This window comes from Cotesia typhae, unplaced genomic scaffold (genome assembly GCF_013202065.1).
Source record: "Cotesia typhae breed Kobodo isofemale line unplaced genomic scaffold, CoteBio_Ctyphae contig_59, whole genome shotgun sequence".
NCBI lineage: Eukaryota > Metazoa > Arthropoda > Insecta > Hymenoptera > Braconidae > Cotesia > Cotesia typhae.
This window is the reverse complement of record NW_027423761.1, coordinates 2308922-2330035: the sequence shown is the minus strand read 5'-3', so window position 1 is coordinate 2330035 and position 21114 is coordinate 2308922. Positions and strand designations below refer to the sequence as shown.

The 21114-nt window shown below is 32.5% G+C and overlaps 1 protein-coding gene across 1 annotated transcript in view; it reads left to right on the top strand.

Moving 5' to 3' along the window:
• The window catches only part of LOC141532294 (octopamine receptor beta-1R), a 59227-nt gene that overhangs the window by 12911 nt on the left and 25202 nt on the right, over positions 1-21114 (top strand). The window contains exon 2 of the mRNA XM_074250573.1: positions 15141-16065. Coding sequence (XP_074106674.1) covers positions 15341-16065 — 725 coding nt within the window. The 5' untranslated portion in view covers positions 15141-15340. The remainder of the gene's footprint in view (positions 1-15140; positions 16066-21114) is intronic.

Below are 21114 nucleotides of genomic sequence, written 5' to 3'. Positions count from 1 at the left end.
CACATCAAGGCTTTTTTCTGCATGGGTCGACACAAGGATGTAGACAGCTTTTATCTCTGTCAAACTTATACACGAATACCGAAGCATCTGATTAGAGATAATGCAAACTTTCTCGTGCTATTCCGTCAAGATGAAATGAATCTGAAGCATATTTATAATGATCATGTCAATACAGACATGTCGTACAACTCATTCAGAGATTTATGCTCGGCATGTTGGAATAAATATGGGTTTGTGGTAATAGATAAAGACAGTGAATTGAACAGTGGTAGGTATCAACATGAAGCCTGAAGAAATATCAAAGCAGAAAGATATTCTGCATCAGATATCTCAAGCCAGTGATGCCATCCGACGGAAGCACAAGATGTTGAAGTTGGGTAAAGATACAGCTGAGAAAGCTATGGAGGAAATGTTCAAGCCTATTGTGACACCACTCCAGAGTATAGTTGAATCTTCAAAGTTGAAAGGGGAAAATATTAAAAAAGAAGAAAAACCACAAGTTGAAAAACAAGAAGTTGAAAAATCTTTATATGATGATCCAGAAGTATACAACAGTTTAATAACAGATGATGAAAGTTCATTTGATAATACAGCACTTGCTATTACTCAGCCACCACCATCAACAAGTACTCCAGCTCGTAGAAATCCTCTTCTCACTAATTATCTACAACGTTTAAGTAAAAAACATAAAGATAATGATATGAGATATGGTGTACGCAGAAAACGCGGTGAAATGCATATAGGTGATTCACCTATTTCATTTGCAAATGATACAATAACTGTCAAAGAAAAAAATTATCCAATAACTCCTGGGTTGTTGGAATTATTATTTAGAAAATCACCAGAGGATGCACTCATCACCCCAGATGATAAGAAAAAGTACTTGGACATAATTCAACATACCAACGCTCATAGGAAAAATTATGACCCAAATCGTACTATTTATGAAGATACAACAATCAAGTTCAATAAATACATTGCTGATTTTATCACCAAGTTCGGTAAAGGGTTACCAAAATATATGATTGCAAGAAAACAGAGATTACCAATGGACTATGTTTACTGGGATGATTCAAATGAACTAGTTGATCGTTTGCGACTACTTATGGCATCTCAAGCTGCTGGAAATCCAAGTCACACGAATGAAATCATGTCAATTATTGAAGAGCTTAGGGATGCTGGAGTTATATATTAAAAGCTTCTGAAAAATTAAATCATTCACACATTGACAGTCAAAGTGTTCACAACCATGAGCATCGATATATTTGGACGTCCACTGGACAATAACTTAGGTCAACGAGGGCCAGCTGGTAGAGGTTTCAATGTAACTTCTGATGGAAACTATAACATTGAGAATAAAAGGCTGTGCAATCTCGGTAATCCTTCAAATGAACATGATGCGGCGACAGTGCAGTTTGTACTGAGACAGATGTCTGAACTGAATAAAAGTATAGACAGTGAACAGAAAGAGATTATTTCACATTTACACTCTGAAATAGTAATACTGAAGGCTGCTGTGGGAAATTTGCAGACATCTATTGAGGAAGTTAAAGCAGTACTTTCCTCTCACCAAAATAATATCAAATATCTCACTGAGAAACTCAATGAACGACAAAAAGACAGTGATAGCTAATGAGCTTCACAAACCGGCTCGCAGGAACTATAAACGTCGTCATGTTGACATCCGAGGTCTCGACGAGACTTGGCAAGCTGACTTGGTTGAGATGATTCCATATGCGACAGTCAATAAAGGACACAAGTATCTGCTTACAATCATAGATATATTTTCTAAATATGCCTGGGCAGTTCCAATTAAATCAAAAGGTGGTGTAGATGTCACTAGTGCTATGAAGTCTGTACTCCAGCAAGGTCGTGTTCCTAAGAATCTCCATGTTGATCAGGGTAAAGAGTTTTACAACAAAGAATTCAAAGATCTGATGAAGCAGCACAAGATAAATCTTTACTCAACATTCAGCAATCTCAAAGCATCCATATGTGAACGTTTCAATAGAACACTCAAGAATAAAATGTGGCGAGAATTTACAGCTCGTGGCAGCTACAAGTGGACTGATATACTTGATGACTTGGTGAATACTTACAACAACACCAAACACAGTACCATCAAAATGAAACCTGTTGATGTTACCGCTGCTCAGGAGAAACAACTATTGGAAAATATATATCAACCACTGAAAACCAAATCGAAGCAGAAGTTCAAAGTTGGAGACAAAGTCCGAATCAGCAAGTACAAGCATGTTTTTGACAAAGGATACACGCCAAACTGGACAACCGAGATTTTTACCATCAAGTCGGTGCAGAACACGAATCCAACGACGTACAAGCTCGTGGACTATCAGGATCAACCAATTGAAGGCGGATTTTACAACGAAGAACTCAGCAAAGTCAAATATCCAGATGTATATCTTGTTGAAAAAGTAATTAGAAAACGTGGAAATAAATACTATGTTAAATGGCTAGGTTTTGATACTAAGCATAATAGTTGGATCAATAAATCTGATATGTAAAACACAAATTATATATTGTTTTATATACAAACCTTAAAACTATATTTACATTGTTTTTTAATATTACAAAACTTTTTGCTTCTTATTATTATTATTATTATTTTGCACAATCTTTCTTTTCTTAAAAACTAGTGGCCCCTTGTAACCCCATGGTAGGGTATCAGTGCTAGCCTCAATAAGTTGACGTTTATCATCACCCCAACTGAGAGCAAGTTTCTCCTGCTTTATTGTGTGTACTTGATAATTTTTACTTTTTATCATGTACTGCTCTTTTCTTAATAATACGTTTTCAAACAGACATCGTTTGAAGTCATCAAACGTGATTGTCTTCAAGGTTGATCCTCCAACACCCTTTGCCCGTTTCTTGATCCTATCTCTTTCCTTCTCAGGATTGTGAATCTCGAAGGCGTAGAGCTTGGCTCTGAGACCCACAAACTCGGACATGATTTTTCCATTGTTCTCATCCTTCATAAGCCCCAGGACCTTTTTGTTTGCTAACGGCATGTTGAAGACATTGTCGGGTGGGTAATCGGAAGTATCAAACCTTGAGATATCACGTTTGATGTCTTCATAGATGTTGGGTACATTAAATTGGTAAATTAAACTATCTGTGTCGGTGTACAATAATTTTGAAGTATTTACATAATTTTTAAGCACATAATTGTAGTGAAAGTCGTAGATATAAATTTTAGATAAATCTAATATACTAAACCCTACATAGATTGGCTTGTTGAAGCAGACTCTAGCTTTTTTAAGTTCAACTATAACCATATCCTCATCAAAAATTGTAAGGCTGTGGAAGTTTGGTCTACATACTAAATCTGATACATTGTATCGACCTTGCCACTTTGTTCTTAAATATATATCTTTGTACTTCCTTACATTCTCCATCGTCTTTCCGAAAACCGCATTATTCATTAATTTATAAAAGTTTTTTCGAACTCATTTTTGCAAGCTTTCGGCATTCAGTATTTTTATCGATATATGATTTGAGCCAGTCTGATTGTTCAAATTTCAAGACTCGATGTATTTTCTTAAGAACTAAACCTAAATCTAAACATTGTTTTAAATTCTTATAGTGAATTACATAATTAGTCTTATCATACAGAGTTGTTGTTAATTTTTGTTGTTTGCTGCCAGGTAGTATAAAATGTTCTGGGCATAAAGGTAGATTTTTGTGTAGATCATGTAATTTCTCAGGATAGTGTAGATCTACTTCAAGGATGTAGCCTACACTCTCATCATCATTGAAAAACTGATCTACATCATCTACATTTTCAACCCATTCGAATTTACCTTTAGGTAATGACATACTCATCGCTGCGCCATACAAATTATTTACATCGTAGTACATCAGGTATGTTTCAGGGTTGTTTGAATCAAAATCTTTGCCTATGTACCGGTTGTTAGCTTCAGCGTGTCTACTAGCACACATCGATACCCCACCGCGAACACCCTTCTCAATGAAAAGAAGCATCTCAGGATCAGTTAACAGTTCAAGTTCTACTTCAGTATGCTTTAACATTGCAGCGTTTGAAAGGCCTGGTGCTGTATAAAAATGTAATGCATCTAGATTGTATGTTTTAAAGCAACTACGTCTAAAGTTTTCAAAAACATCAGCCAAGAGGAGGACATCAGTCTTCAAGTATAAGTCCGAGTACTCTCCAAGCGTGTTAATATTAAATTCATTCCATACTACTTGAGCAAAGTATAATCATCATCAGAAATAGTTGAGCTTGTTAATTTTGAATAAAATGAATCCTGGTCAGGTAACTGTGTCTCGTCTAGTCTGTCAATACTATCAATGTACTCATACGGAAATACACCCTTACGTATTGCTAATTTGAATTTGTCAGGGTCAGGGTAGTGTAGTCGCGTAATCTGTTTGTCTTTGTCATCAAGGTATGAAGCTAATTTCTCTAAGCTGGAGGCCATGAATCTAAAAGAGTCAATAAATCTTAAAGAGACTGAAGTATTTTTAACTGATTTTGTAAAAGAAATGTAACGCTCTTTATTGATTGGTAGTAATGAAATTTCACCTTCAAATTCTGTAGCTAAGGATTTAATTATGAAGTGTGAGTCGTAACCGGATAAATTATGAAAGACAACTGGGATAATGGTATATTTTTGATAATTAACGTTACATGATTTATGAGCTGCGTTTCTATAGTTACCGGTAAAGTGACAATGATCATAGACTTTATCTGTCGTAGAAGTGATTGGTTTTTCACAAATGTGACACTCAGTTGCCTGGTTGTGTCTATCTTGTTGCTCTTTCGTTAATGGTTTCATTTTAATAGGATTCTTTAGAATTTTTCAAAGTCTAGAGCTAATGACTCTAATTGTTTAACGAACCAGTTGATGCAATCAGGAGAACGGTTTAATTGGAATCTAGACAGTGTATTGTCATAGCTGCAATGCACATAGTAAGCAATACTGTGTGGAACATGTTTATGAACTGTCTTTTCATCATCTCCTGGGGGTTCGAGTGTGCATTCAAGATCCGCGTAAACTACAAACGGTACAGTATCTTTGGACTTAAAATCTTTGAATTTCAAAATTTTATTTTTTTTCACTGGGACATTCCATGTGGACTTTGTTAGTTTTAAAACAATCTGCTCGGTGTTCTAAATAACATTTTTCTAATTTGAAATGATTCAAACAACGATCACAAAAGTACAATTTATGTCTTCCTAGAGTTATTTGACTTTTAATTAGTCCGGAAAGATTATGTATCCACGCAAAGTGACAGACAGACTCAATATTATCTAAATTATTGGTATAATTTACACTTTTTTTAATCATCAATAAATGAATTGCAGGTATTTCTGACTCGAAGTTACTTAAATATAATGGAATAATCGTACTTTTTTCAGACTTTTTACCCGTGAATTCAGAATCTATACCATATACGTTAATGCTAAGATCATTCATTTTTTCAAATTTTGGTACATCATTAAGTTTAATTGGAAATTGAATACCTTCATAATTTAATCTGACGCTGAAGTGACGATAACTTGAAGGGTCAGCTGGAACCAATACTGGTGGATGCAAGGCAGCGTTGACACACCACAGGAAGCAGAACTCATCATTGTTCTGGATGTTCGTAACCGCATGCTTCCTGATAATATCCTGCGGTAATCTGACGAAGGTGGAGTTTCCAACTTGGGTTGGTGCGAATCTTGACATAGTCACCATCAAGCTGTTCGGTCCAAGCAGACTCCATCCGGAACCCTCATGTTCAAAATCTTCGATTCTTTGAAGTAATTTGTCGTATACATGTTGACTAAACCAATCCTGAAGAGATGTGGCAGGGAGAATCTCACGGCATTTAGTAATAAAAGATTTCCGCTCTTCAATATCTTGTTGATGTTTCCGGAATGTGCAGAAGAATTCCACATTCACTTTCAACCCTGCCAAATCTCTCAACGCACTCTGCACCTTGTTAATGATGGTGTCTCGTGAGGCCTGGAGGAATGCTGCTGGATCTTTGTGATGCTGATTGATAACACATCCAGTCTGGATGTTGCCAGCAAAAGCATTCTCCAAGTCCTTCCATTTGACTCCTTGGTTGAGATCTCCACCAACAACTAGGTTACCGAGTCTGGAGAACTGATCGGCAAACCAGTTGAGTTGGTTGATGTGTGCTTGAACACTTCGTCTCACTTGAATTGATGTTCCAGGATCGAGTAATATAGTGTTGAAGTACTGGATAGTTTCATTGCACACCCTTAAACACCTTTGACGATGATTATCAGTGAGCTGCTCTTCTAACAGATCAGCATATGAGACAGCAATAGTGTCCACCAAGTTTTTGAGAGCCTCAATGAGGTTAGGTGGAGCCATCTTGGGAAGACGCACACTTCACTACTGTCTGTTTACACAATATTGAAGGTTATGCACACTGTTTATAGGTTATATACACTGTTTATAGGTTATGTACACTTTTATAGGTTATATACACTGTTTGTAGGTTATATACACTGTTTATAGGTTATGTTCACAATAGTTTATACACACACTGAATTTACACGATAGTTTTTGGTACACTGGACTACAGTTTATGCACACAATAGTTTTTGCACACTGGACTATACTCGCGTACTTCACAACACTAAACTTCACTATATTTTATATAACACTGAATACTGTTTAATCATGAGATATGTACTTCGTTTTTTATGAAGTACGCTCTCAGCAAGCTGCTTATATAGGCAGAAAATACTGCGTAGTTACCCCCACTCCTCTACCTCGAAACCAGTTTGATGACGTCATCTACTGCGCAGTAAGAAAATTCTAGAACAGAATGAGTCATCTACTGTGCAGTTAGAAAATTCTAGAACAGAATGAGTCATCTGGTTCGTGGAAATATCCCACACCCCTTTCACAAAACAAGTCTAAACCTGTCTGATGACGTCATCTACTACGCAGTTAGAAATAGAACAAAGAAAACTACGCAGTTACGCGACCTTGAACAGGTTCAAACCTATCTGATGACGTCATCTACTACGCAGGAGAACAAAGAAAACTGCGTATGACCTTGAACAGGCTTAAACCTAAGGTTGACAAAAACCTCACCAGATGGTGTATCTTCTCGCATGTACTCGCATGTATTCATACATGCAGTTTGAATATATAAACCTTTTCAGATTATGAACAATAAAATGCACCTGTGATCTAAGCAACTATAGTTGATGGTTAGATCACAGGTGCATTTTTTAACAAAATGGTGAATTCACAATTCAAAATGGTGGATAGCGGTCACCAGATGGCGGATTTCAGATAGCAAATTCAAAATGGCGGATTCAGAATGGCGGATTTCAGATAGCAGCCACCAGATGGCGGATTCAAAAGGCTGATAGCAGCCATCAGATGACGGATTCAAAATGGCGGATTCAAATGACGGATTCACAATTCAAAATGGCGGATAAATTTTAAAAATGGCGGACAGTAAGATGGCGGCGGAATTCACCACCAGCGCCACTTGCAAAACCTCGACCATATCCTCAAACTGTCGGTAAACCAGGTCACCCATATCGACAAATGGTACTTAGCATGGACACGAACCCTCTGTTGGTAAACAGATTCCTGTAATGTCGGTATCACCCCCCCAGCTTCACTACTAATGTCCATTTTGCATTTTTCGTAGGGCGTGGCTTTGAAAAGTACAATCCCTGAAATGATAGACTATTACAAAATAGGACTTGTTTTAAAAATATAAATGGTTTCGAACGTAAATATGTAGCATGAAATGCGCACAAGAAAATAAAAAAAGATATTTATACAAATACTTCTGCACTGATAAAAAAAATAATTTGGTTTAAGAGAAAAACCATAACCAAAAAAATCATTTTGATGAGTTACTTCATTATTTCGAAGAGTTTCACTGAAGAAAAGAAATTCTTGAATTAAGTAAAATTTATTTACACCAAAAGTTTTTTTTTGGTTCAAAAATTATTCTGCTTCATTCAGATCGACCGAACTCCTTAAAATAATTTTTTCCATTCCACATTTCTGATGAATAAAAGTTTTTTTTTTAAGCTATTGTTTTTTAAAATTAAAAAAAAATTTTTTTGTAAAATTTTTATTTTCATTGAATATTTAATTTATAATTCCCGCTAAAAAATACAAAGTTTATTTTACTGATGGTAAAAGCAAATTGTTTATATATATAGACTATGTGTACATAATTTCTATATACGACTTTTTTACGCCCCACCTTCCTAACCCTTTAACCGCATAGTTTAACAATAACAACAAAGCAGCAACACATTATTAAAATTAAAGAATCAATTATTGACAACTGTGAAAAACTATTGAAACAGTCGCCGCAGATTTATCTCAATAATTTGTTATTTTTAATAGTTGCAATGACTCGTAAGTATTAAAATTAGTACATTTTTAATTTAAAAATATTTAAGCATTTCTTAAAATCTCAAAACTTTTTGGTTATAAATTAATGTATGTTTGGTTTAAAACTCCCCAACTTGACATCCTGTTATTCAATACGATAAATCATTTCAGCTAAGAGCGAGGATCGAGGTCAAACTAGACAAATTTCATCTCATGAAGTTCCATTTCCACCTCAAAATGTGGTTCAGGTTCAAGCGGGAATAGCTGAAGAAAATTTGAGGCTTCCAGGTCGACCACAACCAATCCGTCGAACACTTATTATTTCAGCAGTAGTTCGAGCGCCAGTTTCACCAGAAGTTGATCCTGCAACATTAGCTATTGATTCTGCTTGGGGACGAAGATCTTATTCTACTAATGTCTAAATTAATAACCTTTTTTATTTATGCATGTTAAACCTTGATGTTTATTTAAATAAATGTGTAATTTTTTAATTATTTTTACCTTCACATTTATTATTCGTATTTCTCGGCAGTTCCGAACTGACTGCAGGTAGCTAATGACGAATTACAACCCTATTAGTGTCAATTAACACAGTGCACAATATACTAGGTAATATTTGAGTACAACTTGGGTGTGTGGTATAACAATAAAAGATACCGTAAAAACCACTGTGCATATTTATGTATTTTTGTTATAGAGGCCTTTCAAATAAAAGTAAGGTAAACGTCATTATTGGCTGTCTTTTGTAGCATCAAATCGTTCATAGATTTTCGAAAGAAATAAAATTAAGCCAAAAATATTTCATTTCCTCAGGTAATTAAATTTTTAATTATTCATGGCAATGCTAGTAATTTTTAAACGGAAAAAGTCCTCATGTTTTTTACGAGTTTTCAATAAAAAGTGTCATTCAATAAAATTGCTATTCGCTCCACCTACTGATTTTTGTTATAAATCTTTTAAAAATTCTGCATACATTAGCACCCCCTACATACACAATAAATTTATACATATAAATAAAACATTTAACCACTAGCGTCTATTGAAAAATATTAATTCATTGCTACCGATTTCACACCTGCTCACTTTTTTTTATCATTACGGACGAAAGTATTTACATTTGATTATGGATGATGTGTCATTGAACAATGATTTACTTAATAGTAAACAATCTATTCGCAAAAAATATGCAAAAAACCATAACCCTTACCAAACTAAAAGTCGGCGAAGGCGTCAAAAACAGTATGTACATTTGATTTATTGTGATTGATTCATCTAATAAATCTTCGTGTTGGTTAATTAATTAATAATTAATGCGTCATGCACTGATGTGTTTATTATAATTTTATGCCTTTGTTTAATTTGTTATTAAATAAAAATAAAGCAATAATTTATTGGTTATTTTAGGGTATACAAAAGAATTGTTGATAAACAATCACAAGATTCGCAGGAAACAAGTACATCTGATGTGTCACCTGAACTACCTAATACAACACCCGATATGTCGTCTGATTTACCTTTAACACCTGATCTACCTGAAACACCGGATCTACCTTCAACACCTGGTCTACCTTTAACACCTGATCTACCTGAAACACGCCATGTATCGTTCGATCTACTTGCAACATCTGATGCAATCGTTGATTGTGAAATCGAAGCGGAATTTACAATAGAGAATATGGAAATGGAATGTGAAATTGACAATACGACTACAAATGTTATGAAAATTGTTCGTAGTAGTACTAATCAAAACGATGCAAAGTTTGGTTTTTCCGCTGGCAATCAATGTACGGCTATGGCTGCATCGGCGATTGTTTTTAACACATTGAAACCAGTTGACACTTGGATATCAAGCACTATTGATAAGATTTTAGATATTGGTGATGAACTGTACAAAAAAAGTATCAATGTTAGAGATCAATCACAGTTGAATCACTTAGATTCTTCGAATAAACGAAGCGATGAACATTATTTGTCAGCAACTGAACTTGTCAACAATGTTAACATTTCAGGTCCATTTTATTCTTCTTTCGAAATTTCACAAATTTTTGACGGACACTTTTGTAGAAATATTGATAACTCGTCTTTTTTTTTTTTGCCGCTGAACAAACGCTTAGAAAATGTATTTGAAGATACGAACACAGCAGCAATTCTAACCATGAATATGATTTCCATTGCCATCATTTCATACAATGGGGTGTATTATACATTTGATTCCCACAGCAGGAATGCCGAAGGTAAGCAAGATGGTGATGATGGAAAATCATGTCTCTGTTGTTTCGAAAGTCTTGACAATGTACATGAAATAGTTTTATCAAATATGTACATCGCTGAAGATAATTCACAAAAAGATTCAATGATAGCTTTGCAGAGAAATATGTACACTCTATCCGTAATAAATGTTGAAGAAAGTTTAAAGAAGAGCGATCGTAATCAAAACAAATCTACTCCCACACAAACCACTAAGACTTCAAGCAAACCTATACCTAACCCGTTACCATCTAACAATCTAGCGGATGATTCTACATTTGATATTGATGATACATACAGAATCAAAAAACCTCCTCGGAAATATACCAGAAAACCATTAAAACATACAACGAAGTTTATTATTGATTATGATTATGTTCATAATGAAATAAATATGTTATTTGATTTACATCGCGAAAGCTCAAGAGAACAAGCTTGCAGAACATGGCAGTGCAAATGTAATTACGTTGGGTCGGTACTGTATGGATTACAGTCAGTATTATTTTTGAATGTAATGGATGTGAGTACAGATTCGAAGTTCAAAGCGAACCTGACAAGAGTGATGAACTTCCTACTAATCAAGGTATTCTTTTGGGATGTTTTGGAAGTGGTATAGGGTTCTATCAACTTGAAGGCTTACTTGCTTCTGTAAATCTACCCTGCTATGATTACAAATCATATCATGAAATGGAAATAATGATGGGTTTGCATGTTCAACGCACAGCTATCCAATCAATGGCTAATGCAGGTGCCGAAGCGGAATCAAGAGCTCGTTTGGAAGGCCGCATTACAGCTGTTGGAAATATGGCGCACACAACAGTAGTGGTTGATGGCTCTTGGGGTAAAAGATCATACAAAACTGGATCGTTTGATTCTCCTTCTGGCTTAGGAGTAGTGATCGATTACCATACAAAAAAAGTTTTAGATGTTGGTGTCGCCAATCAGAGATGCTTACAATGTCAATTAGGTAAAGAATTGGCTCATCTCTGTTGGTGTAATTATGATTCGAAAAAACTTCTAGCAGTATGGAGTCGGCAAATATTTTGGGACTGTTTCAGTACAGTGTTGAAAAACATAATCTCGTGTACAAAACTATGATTGGTGATGGAGACAGCAGTGTCATCAAAGCAATCCACAACCATAACCCATATGTAGATTTTGATGTTACCGTGGGAAAACTACTTTGCACGAACCACATACTTCGACGTTTGTCAACAAATCTTTCTAATTTAGCGTCCTTGGATCAATTCAAAGATCACCCTACTCTTAAAAATTTTTTGAAAGTAGCTGGAGGAAAATCCAGTACTGCTATTCGAGCAGCAGCCAAATATTGGCAATCTGTTAACGATTCTCAGGACAATAAAATTATGAATATGCTGAGGGACTTAGAAAACATGGCTAATCATGTTTTCGGTCAGCATGATGACTGTCGAGATCATTATTGTGATGGGAATAAAACAGAAGCTAAAAATCACATGGATGAACTAATAAAAATAAATATGTGGAGCACTATATTGGGCTGTTTCGGTACTTGTATATCTGCCCCACTAGATTTTTTAATGAATTCCAATAACAATTTAGCGGAATCGTTTAACAATGTGGTTGCTTCTAAAAATTTCGCAAAACGTGTAGATTCTTACAAATGCGGTAGCTACACTTTCCGAGTCTGTTATTCAGTCATCCAATTTAATTCAAAAACGGCCATGTGTGACGTTTATACCTCAATGGGAAAGAAAGTTCCAGATCAGTTGAGGCATATGGAAAATATGCGACGAAAGAAAGTTGAAAATAATGCACGTCGTGCAACAGAGAAAGGCTTCCGAAATCGCCACCCGGAAACCAATTACTCCAGAAGTGACGCACATTATGGACCTGGTGCCAATCCGCCGATCATGTCACCTGAAGTATATCAAGCTAGATTCGGAGCTCACGAGCAGAAGTTGATGGCTTTACAAGCCGACAGAGTGAATATTGAGCGTAGAACTGTAGGCCAATCACGTTCAGTCGAGTGGCATACGACTCGTCGACTGTATTTAACAGCTTCTAATTTCAAACTTGCTTGCCAATGTCGAAAAATTTCGACTCAAAACAAAGCAGTTCGTGAAATTCTCTATTCACCAATAGCAAATTTTCATCCTGCAATAAATCATGGTATCGTCAATGAGAGTCAAGCTCTTAGTGATTTATGCAAAGAGTTTGGCGTACAAATTGATAAATGCGGATTTTTCATTGACGCAAATATTCTCGGCTTGGGCGCTACACCTGATGGCTTAATTGGTACCGATGGAATAGCTGAAATTAAATGCCCGTACACCATAAGGAACATAACCGTTGAAGAGGCTATTAACAATAATGTTGCGTGGTGCAAGCCTCATTTTGAACGCAATAAACCGAGAGAATTGTTGAAGAACAGTCCATATTATTATCAAATCCAGGGCCAACTTCACGTCACTGGAAGAAAATATTGTTTATTTTCGATATGGACTTTCAAAAATTCCTTGAGTTTGGTCATCCATTATGACGAAGAATTTTTTAACAAAAAAATGCTCCCCAAACTCACTAAATTCTATTGGACTCATTTGGTGCCTGAAATATTGAACCCAAAATTACTATATTCTTCTTCGAATGATGATAAAGAAGTAGAGTATTCACATGAAGTAGAAAACTCATCTACTATGGTATGGAAAGAAGTTGATGATGCCATAAAAGATTTTCTTCTTTGTAGTAACCTTTCTAAGCCCAGTTCTCTTGCACCTACCATGAGAGTTCGTAAAATATTAGAAAAAAATAACAAGGATACTAATAAAAATGATAAAACTAAAGATAAAAATAATAAAGATAAACCATCTGAAAAAATCCAACAGAAGATAATTGATATCATTCCGAATCCAGATCAAAATGAATCAATATTAGGGCAAGGTGAATTGAATGCTATTTATGAAGCTGAAATTGATAGTGACGGAGACGAAGACTCAGAACGATTTGGAAATTTCATCGAAAGTACTGAGGCAGAATTTAGTCAAGCAGAATATCAAAATTTACTGAAAGATTTTAATTTTTAATACTAAATGCATGTTAGTATATAATAAAACCGCAAGTATACAATATATCTCACTACATAATGTAGATTTATTTATTTATAGACGTCAAATAATAAATCTAGAATATAGCATTATATGCATGCCTTATAAAATAAACATTATCTAGAAAATATGAATAAATAAAGAATATATAACTCACCATATCTGGTGATAAATTCAAATTACATGAATGACTTCCGTTCCAGGGCTTATTGGTAACATTGCTTCTCTCTATCCCATGGTAACTACATTTGGAGTGTAACTTGCGAACTGCATTATCCACAAATTTTGAAAATTTTTAACTTCCCACTTTTTACACTGGGATCCCTTTGGGACCTCATAATATGTACGATACTGTTGTTTATGTTGAAACTTGGAAATGGTTTTCATAAAACTATTTAATTAATATTATTGTTTAAAATTTAACTAAAATGTGATTAAAATCTCCTAAAAATTCTACACGGAGCTGATCATTTCTTTTTTAGTGAATGGTAATAGTTTTTTTTTAAATAATTATTTTACACATGACATTTTTTTCCCATGTTTAACCTACAGTTTACTTTTTTTCATTTTATGTAAGTATATTTTAAATTTTACTATCTTCAATTATTATCAAATTGTAGCATTTTAATTTTTCTAACGACCAAATTCATTCCCCTATTTTTTTCTTAATTATAAAATTAATTATTAATTTAATTCAATTTTAAAAATTTTAGTGCTACATTCTGACACCAGACGGCGCTTCGGTAGAAAAATTTTCAAATGGCAATTTAGGGAGAATGCCCTTAAAATAAAATTGTTGTACGCTTTGAACTCTTCAAATTCAAAAGTCTAGCTTGTATTCAATAGTAAACTTTTTTTAAAATATATGAGCTGCATATTTCTCGAACAAATTAACCGGTTTTCATGCAATTTACGGCAGTTGACGCAGTTTTTAAACTGAAAACATAAATTAATTTAACTACAATTGTTTAGTTATTTTGGAAAAATATGTTTTCGAATTATCTTTCGACAACGATATCTCTCAACCGATTCAACCAATTTTGATGCGGTTTGCGCCGACAGAAAATTTAAGTCACCCTTATCGCTAAACTAGCTAAAATAACTTATCCAAAGCTCGAAATGAGGAGGTATGATGGCAGCACGATTGTCGAAAATCGACGTGAAAATAATATCTTCCTAACTTTTTGAAAATTAGTGATTTTCATAGTGAGAAGTTAAAATATTGTATGACTCTTCTTTGAAAAATTTACAAATTTGCGTCAAAGAACAAAATCAAATAAAAAATTGCGATTTTTTAATGATCAGAAATAAGTGAATCCACACATCTAAAAAATTACTAAAAATAGATTTTTTTATTCGAACTGTCGAGTATTGTAAATAGAAATCCCAATTAGAGTAAATATTTAAAAGATTTTATTTTTTCTGTTCACAGCGTATTGGGCAACATAAAATCACTCACTGGAACAAGCAATTATTCGAATAGGATGAAATATATGATCACTCATTCTAAACTATTTATTGTTAAAAGCAAGTAATGACAATGATTGATTTCAATAACATAATAATATACAAAAATGTGCGAGAAAGACTTAAGGTTCTCCATCACAAGACGAATTGTTGACAGGTACAAAAATGGCAGTGAATATAATTCCCCGAAGCAATAATACTGCTGATAATCTGTCAACTTCATTTGATACAGACAAAAATTTATCGTCTCCAAGTTACTTAAAAGACTTCGAAAACGTAATTTTTTTCATTATAAAAGCAATCATAATGAGTTTCATTATTATCGCAGCGCTATTTGGCAATCTACTGGTGATAGTGTCAGTTATGCAACATCATAAACTTCGTATAATTACAAACTACTTTGTTGTTTCATTAGCGTTGGCTGATATGCTGGTTGCAATTTTCGCAATGACTTTTAACGCCAGCGTTGAGCTCTGTGGAAGATGGCTCTTCGGTTACTTTATGTGTGATGTATGGAACTCACTTGATGTATTCTTCAGCACTGTGTCCATTCTTCATTTATGCTGTATAAGCGTTGATCGTTATTATGCAATAGTTCAACCTTTAGATTACCCGTTAATAATGACTAATGTACGATTGGGGACCATGCTGGGTTTTGTTTGGTGCTCACCGACAATAATAAGCTTCCTCCCTATTTTTGCTGGTTGGTATACGACGCCTGAGCACCTTGAGTACCGTCGAAAAAACCCCGACCTATGTATGTTTCAAGTTAATAAACCTTATGCTGTCGTTAGCTCAAGTGTCAGTTTTTGGGTGCCAGGAATCATCATGATTGCAATGTATTATAAAATATACAGGGAAGCGGATCGTCAAGAAAGGCTACTATACCGGTAAGAATCTTTTATGAAATTCATTTAATATTTCTAATCATGCATGAAAAAAAAATCAAGGTAGTTTTTCCGTAAAATCACTTTTCGGCAGAGTTTAACAATTTTTTTTTTTCACGGTTTAAAAAAACGTTTACTAATAAATCTCAAAGCTTCAGAATTTTTGATCGTTTAAAATGCAAGATATTTAATAACAAATTTCACTATTTTCTGGCTTACTTTTCATTCAAAATAGTTCACTTATAAACGTAAATTTTAAGAAGTTTTCGAGATTTTAAATATGCATAATACAATACACAGTACATGTACTGTTGAAATTTGAAATCAATTGATCATACCAAATATGAAATAATTGTAATTAAAAATGACATTTTAGCACAAGCGATCATTTCAAAAAACGGATACCTGTTAGAATATTATTCTTGGAAAAACCCAAAAAAATTTCGAAGCTTCTAACCGAGTAGTTTTTTTTATTAATTATCAACAAACTGGCTAGTTAAGCAAAAATAATTATTAGTAAAAGCGAAGAAGAGATAGTCTGTGAGAAAAGCAGCACTAGCGAGTAAAAAGGAAAGAAATAGCATAAAATATGTGTCGTGAATGAACTACCTTAAAGCATTTTTTGCTATATTAAAAAAATTCCTCGACAGAGTTGAAAAAAAAACTAACAGAATAAAAAAGAATATTTTTTTGATTAATTAATAAAAAAAACGTATCATTTTATCGTTTTATTCTCGAGATGTAATTATTAAGGAATTTTTTTTCAGTAATTTTAATATAGTATTTCCATGGTTAATAATGCTTTGACAATAGTATCAACCTTCTGACAATATTAAGTACTTCCTGACCACACTAACCACAAAGGAACTACCTTAACAACATGAATCTTGAAGGAAGTTATAAATAGGTCAATCGTTAAATAATTAAAAATAATATCAGTTTAAATTTAATGAAACGTAGGAGATGCAATCTTTATGAAAAAGGATTACGTTATGAGAGACGTCCTTACGATTGAGAGAGTCGTCACTTACTAACAACTTCTTAAAATAAAATATATATTTTATAATGAGTTCTGAATATCTCTTCTAATACTTAAAAATTACAGATGTTTTATTTGAAAAAAAAATATATATCTTAATTTACAACTCCTCAGAGATAGAGTATTAAGTCTCATAAAAGAAAGAATCCTTTAATGACCCAAATGTCCGGGGTCATAAAAACAGAGTCAGGATTGCATTTCTTTTTTAAAGCATTTAACCCAAATGTTGAATAAGCTGAATCAGTAATAATATTTTAATTTAAATTTAAAAAACGATAAGAAATAATATAAAAGAATTAAAAATTAAAATTCATTTTTGTACGAAGAATTCAAGAAATTCAATGTTCCTCGAGAAAATTCATAAGAAAATTATAGGAAAAAAAAAATTCTTGAATTTTTGCTTTCTTCGTAAGTTCCACATTCTATGTCTTTTTTTGAGTAATTCCATTATAGAGCTTTGCTAGACGGTTTTATCCTCTTTACTGTAAGCGGTTTACGAGCCTTGTACGATGGTTTTTTGAGAGTTATCGTCGATCAAAGCAAAATCGTCTGAGGGGTAATTAATTACTCGAGAAATAATGATCGTACAGAAAATGCAATTAGGATTTGTTAAACTTTAGGGCATTGTTCACAGGTCGTATCTTTTAGTTATTGACAAAAAAATTTTTTCCAATGCGAAAATGTCGAATGGAAAAGAGGTAAAAATAACAAAATTAAGAAATTGATTGTTGACATAACTTGGCAAATAATAATGATTAGACTAACAATGTTTACTATTTCGATCGACCTTAAAATTTCTCAAGTAAACAGAAAATATCAAAGCGCTGTGACTTTTCTGTGATTATATTTAGAAAGATTGAGTATTTGATTTTTCCTAAAAAAAAAGTAATTTCACAATATTTCAATTTTCTTAGGTTTCAAACTTTCTTAACTTCTTTCAGAAATAATCTACTTTTTTTTTAGTCTAAAAACTGTTTTGCAATATGATATTTACTCATTTAATTTTTTATTGTGAAAACTGTATTTTAAGAAAATCTTTTCAATAGTTTGACATCAAACAAAACTCAATAGATTTAATGAATGTTAAAAGTAACATTTTCGATAAAATATTTTTTTCAATTTACTGAGAAATATACAAGCTGTATCGAAATTAGTTCAGTTATTTGATATCATAAGTACAATTAATTATGAAAAATACAATACACGATTTTGAATTTCTTGATGTCAGCAATGGCCTTAAGCTTCTCTAAAGTTATTCCGTTTCATCCCTTGTCAGAGACCACAGTCTATTGATTTTTCTTCAAAGTATATGCCAATTCGAATGAAAAACGAATTTATCAAAATTTTATGGTATTTCCATCCGTACTCGGGATAAAATTTACAAATTATGTAAACTGGGTTGTCTATAATGAAAAGAAATCTTCCTATTTATAGAGAATGATTTTCAAATCACATTGTAACAATCTCAATTTTTTTTCTGTATTCTTTTGATGAATCAATTAAAAAAAAAAATGTCAAGTTTGTTCGTAAGAAATCAACTTATACTTTGAACAAATCAAGATTAAAGTATGGATCTAAAAATAATTATTGAAATTCTTATAATATATTTTCTACTTACGACAATTGTGTTTACTACATTTTATCATCTGTAAAATTCTGATTATGAAAATAGAATGCTTCTTATTTTAGGAAGTACTCACTCTTAAATAACCACTGAACTGAATGAGTAAGTAGTTTTGAAGTTGTGAGAGCAGTTCACACAGTCATAATGTGAAACATCAATATTAACTTCCCCATCTATTTACTACAGAAACATCTAGGCTTTAATATATTAATAACAAGACGAAATAAAAAATTTTTTTAATTATAAAATTTTTTATAATTAAAATATAATATTTACTTTATTTGGAGAGAGTTTGAATTTTTAAAAACATTTCTTTGATTCAAAAATATTTATTTTACAATAAAGAATTTCTTCTTTCTACAAATATTATGATAAGTTTTATATTTCTCAGATAATAAGTAAATAAATAAATATTTTTTACCGAATAAACAAATCTAAAGTAACGTTGTTTACTCTTCAATAATAGAAATATAGTTCAATGTTAAAACGATCGATAACTGTAATGCAGCTGTTCACTCATTACATACACTCATTTCAACTATCATGTCACCTTATTAACATATTAGCAATTGACAACGTAAAAATAAATATTTAACTTCTATTCATTCCTTCGTCGCCAAATCGCGTTACTAAAACCATAAGGGCGTATAAAAAAATTTTTTTTCTCCAATCAATGTAATAATGTTGGAAACATTACTATCTATGCAAAAAACGAAAAAAAAAATTTTTTTACGCTCTTATGGTTTTAAGAAAAAATTTTTCTAAAACCATAGGGATGTATCCTATTTTTTGGTTTATTATCAATTATAGGTAAAAGTAAGAAAAAAATTTTCACAGGGTTATAAAAATTATCACTCCACAACTCAATTTGTATGAACAAACATGTATTTAAGCAAAAAACCAAATTTATTTTTTTAATTTTGATCGAATCTCAAGTTTGTTAAGATTCGAATTTGCGCGCTTCAATTCTACCATCCACAACTCTTTTCTAAATTTTTAATTTTAATATAGTGGCAGTCATGAGTGTGCACATGAAGAACAAATAATAATTTTTTAATTGTAAATAAATAAATTTTGAAAAATAATCAATTTCAAAAAGAACATTGTTCTTGAGAATTGTTATGATTCTAGAATACCGATATCTCGAAGAAAGTTTGATGACTTAAATCATTTTTGTGCATCAGGCACCGTCCCATAACATATTATCCGTATTATCCCGTGTAAAAAAAATTGTCTCAAAAATATCCCAAGCTTGGGACATCCAAACGTGACACAATTTGGGACAATTTTGGGACATCTTAGAAATAACCAGAAATTTTAAAATAGTTCAATTTTATGACAATTTCACTACAATTTTAAACGTTTATTAAATGATTTAAGAAAAAATAATTTATTTTTGCACAGCTTGTTCCGAAAATGTCCTAAAATTGTTCCAAAAAAGTCCCAAAATTGTCCTAAAAATTTTCATCCATTAATCTTACGATAAATCTATAACTGTGCAAAAATAAATTGTCTTTCTTAAAGTCATTTAAAAAACGTTCAAAATTGTCTTAAAAATATTTTAAAAAAGTTCTAAAAATATTTTTGAAATGTCCCAAAAATGTACTAAAATTGTCCTTAAATTGTCCTAAAAATGGTCAATAAATGTTTTATCCATCAATTCCTAGACAAATTTACAGCTGTGCAAAAATAAATTTTTTTTTCTTAAATCAATTAATAAACGTTTAAAATTGTAGTAAAATTGTCGTAAAATTGAAGAATTATTCTGAAAATTTTCAAAAAAATACGTAAAATTGACGAAAAATTACTTAAATGCACTATTTTAAAATTTCTATTTATTTCTAAGATGTCCCAAAATTGTCCCAAATTGTGTCACGTTTGGATGTCCCAAGCTTAGGACGATTTTTTTTTTACATGGGATCAGAGTTTAATTTTCAGCGAAGGTAACAGTTTATAAATTTTTTTTATTATTGTCATGTTATGTTAAAAAAATGAAAATTTTTTATAATCTTAGGTACAGATGACCCTGACGATGGAGATGGTATAGAACTAATACCCTGATGGATTTATTTTTTCTTCATTTTTTGTTCGTCTTTGACTTAAATAAATATTTGTTCATTTAAATACAATCTTGTCTATAATTGATAATAAATCGAAAAAACAGGATACACCCTTATGGTTTTAGAAAAATTTTTTCAATAAGGGCGTATAACAAAAAAAATTTTTTTTTTCGTTTTTTCTATAGATAGTAATGTTTCCAACATTTTTACATTGATTGGAGCAAAAAAAAATTTTTATACGCCCTTATGGTTTTAGTAACGCGAAATATCAGGTGAATTTATGTGCTAGCGACTGGTGAAATCTTATTCGTTGATCGCAATGATTTATT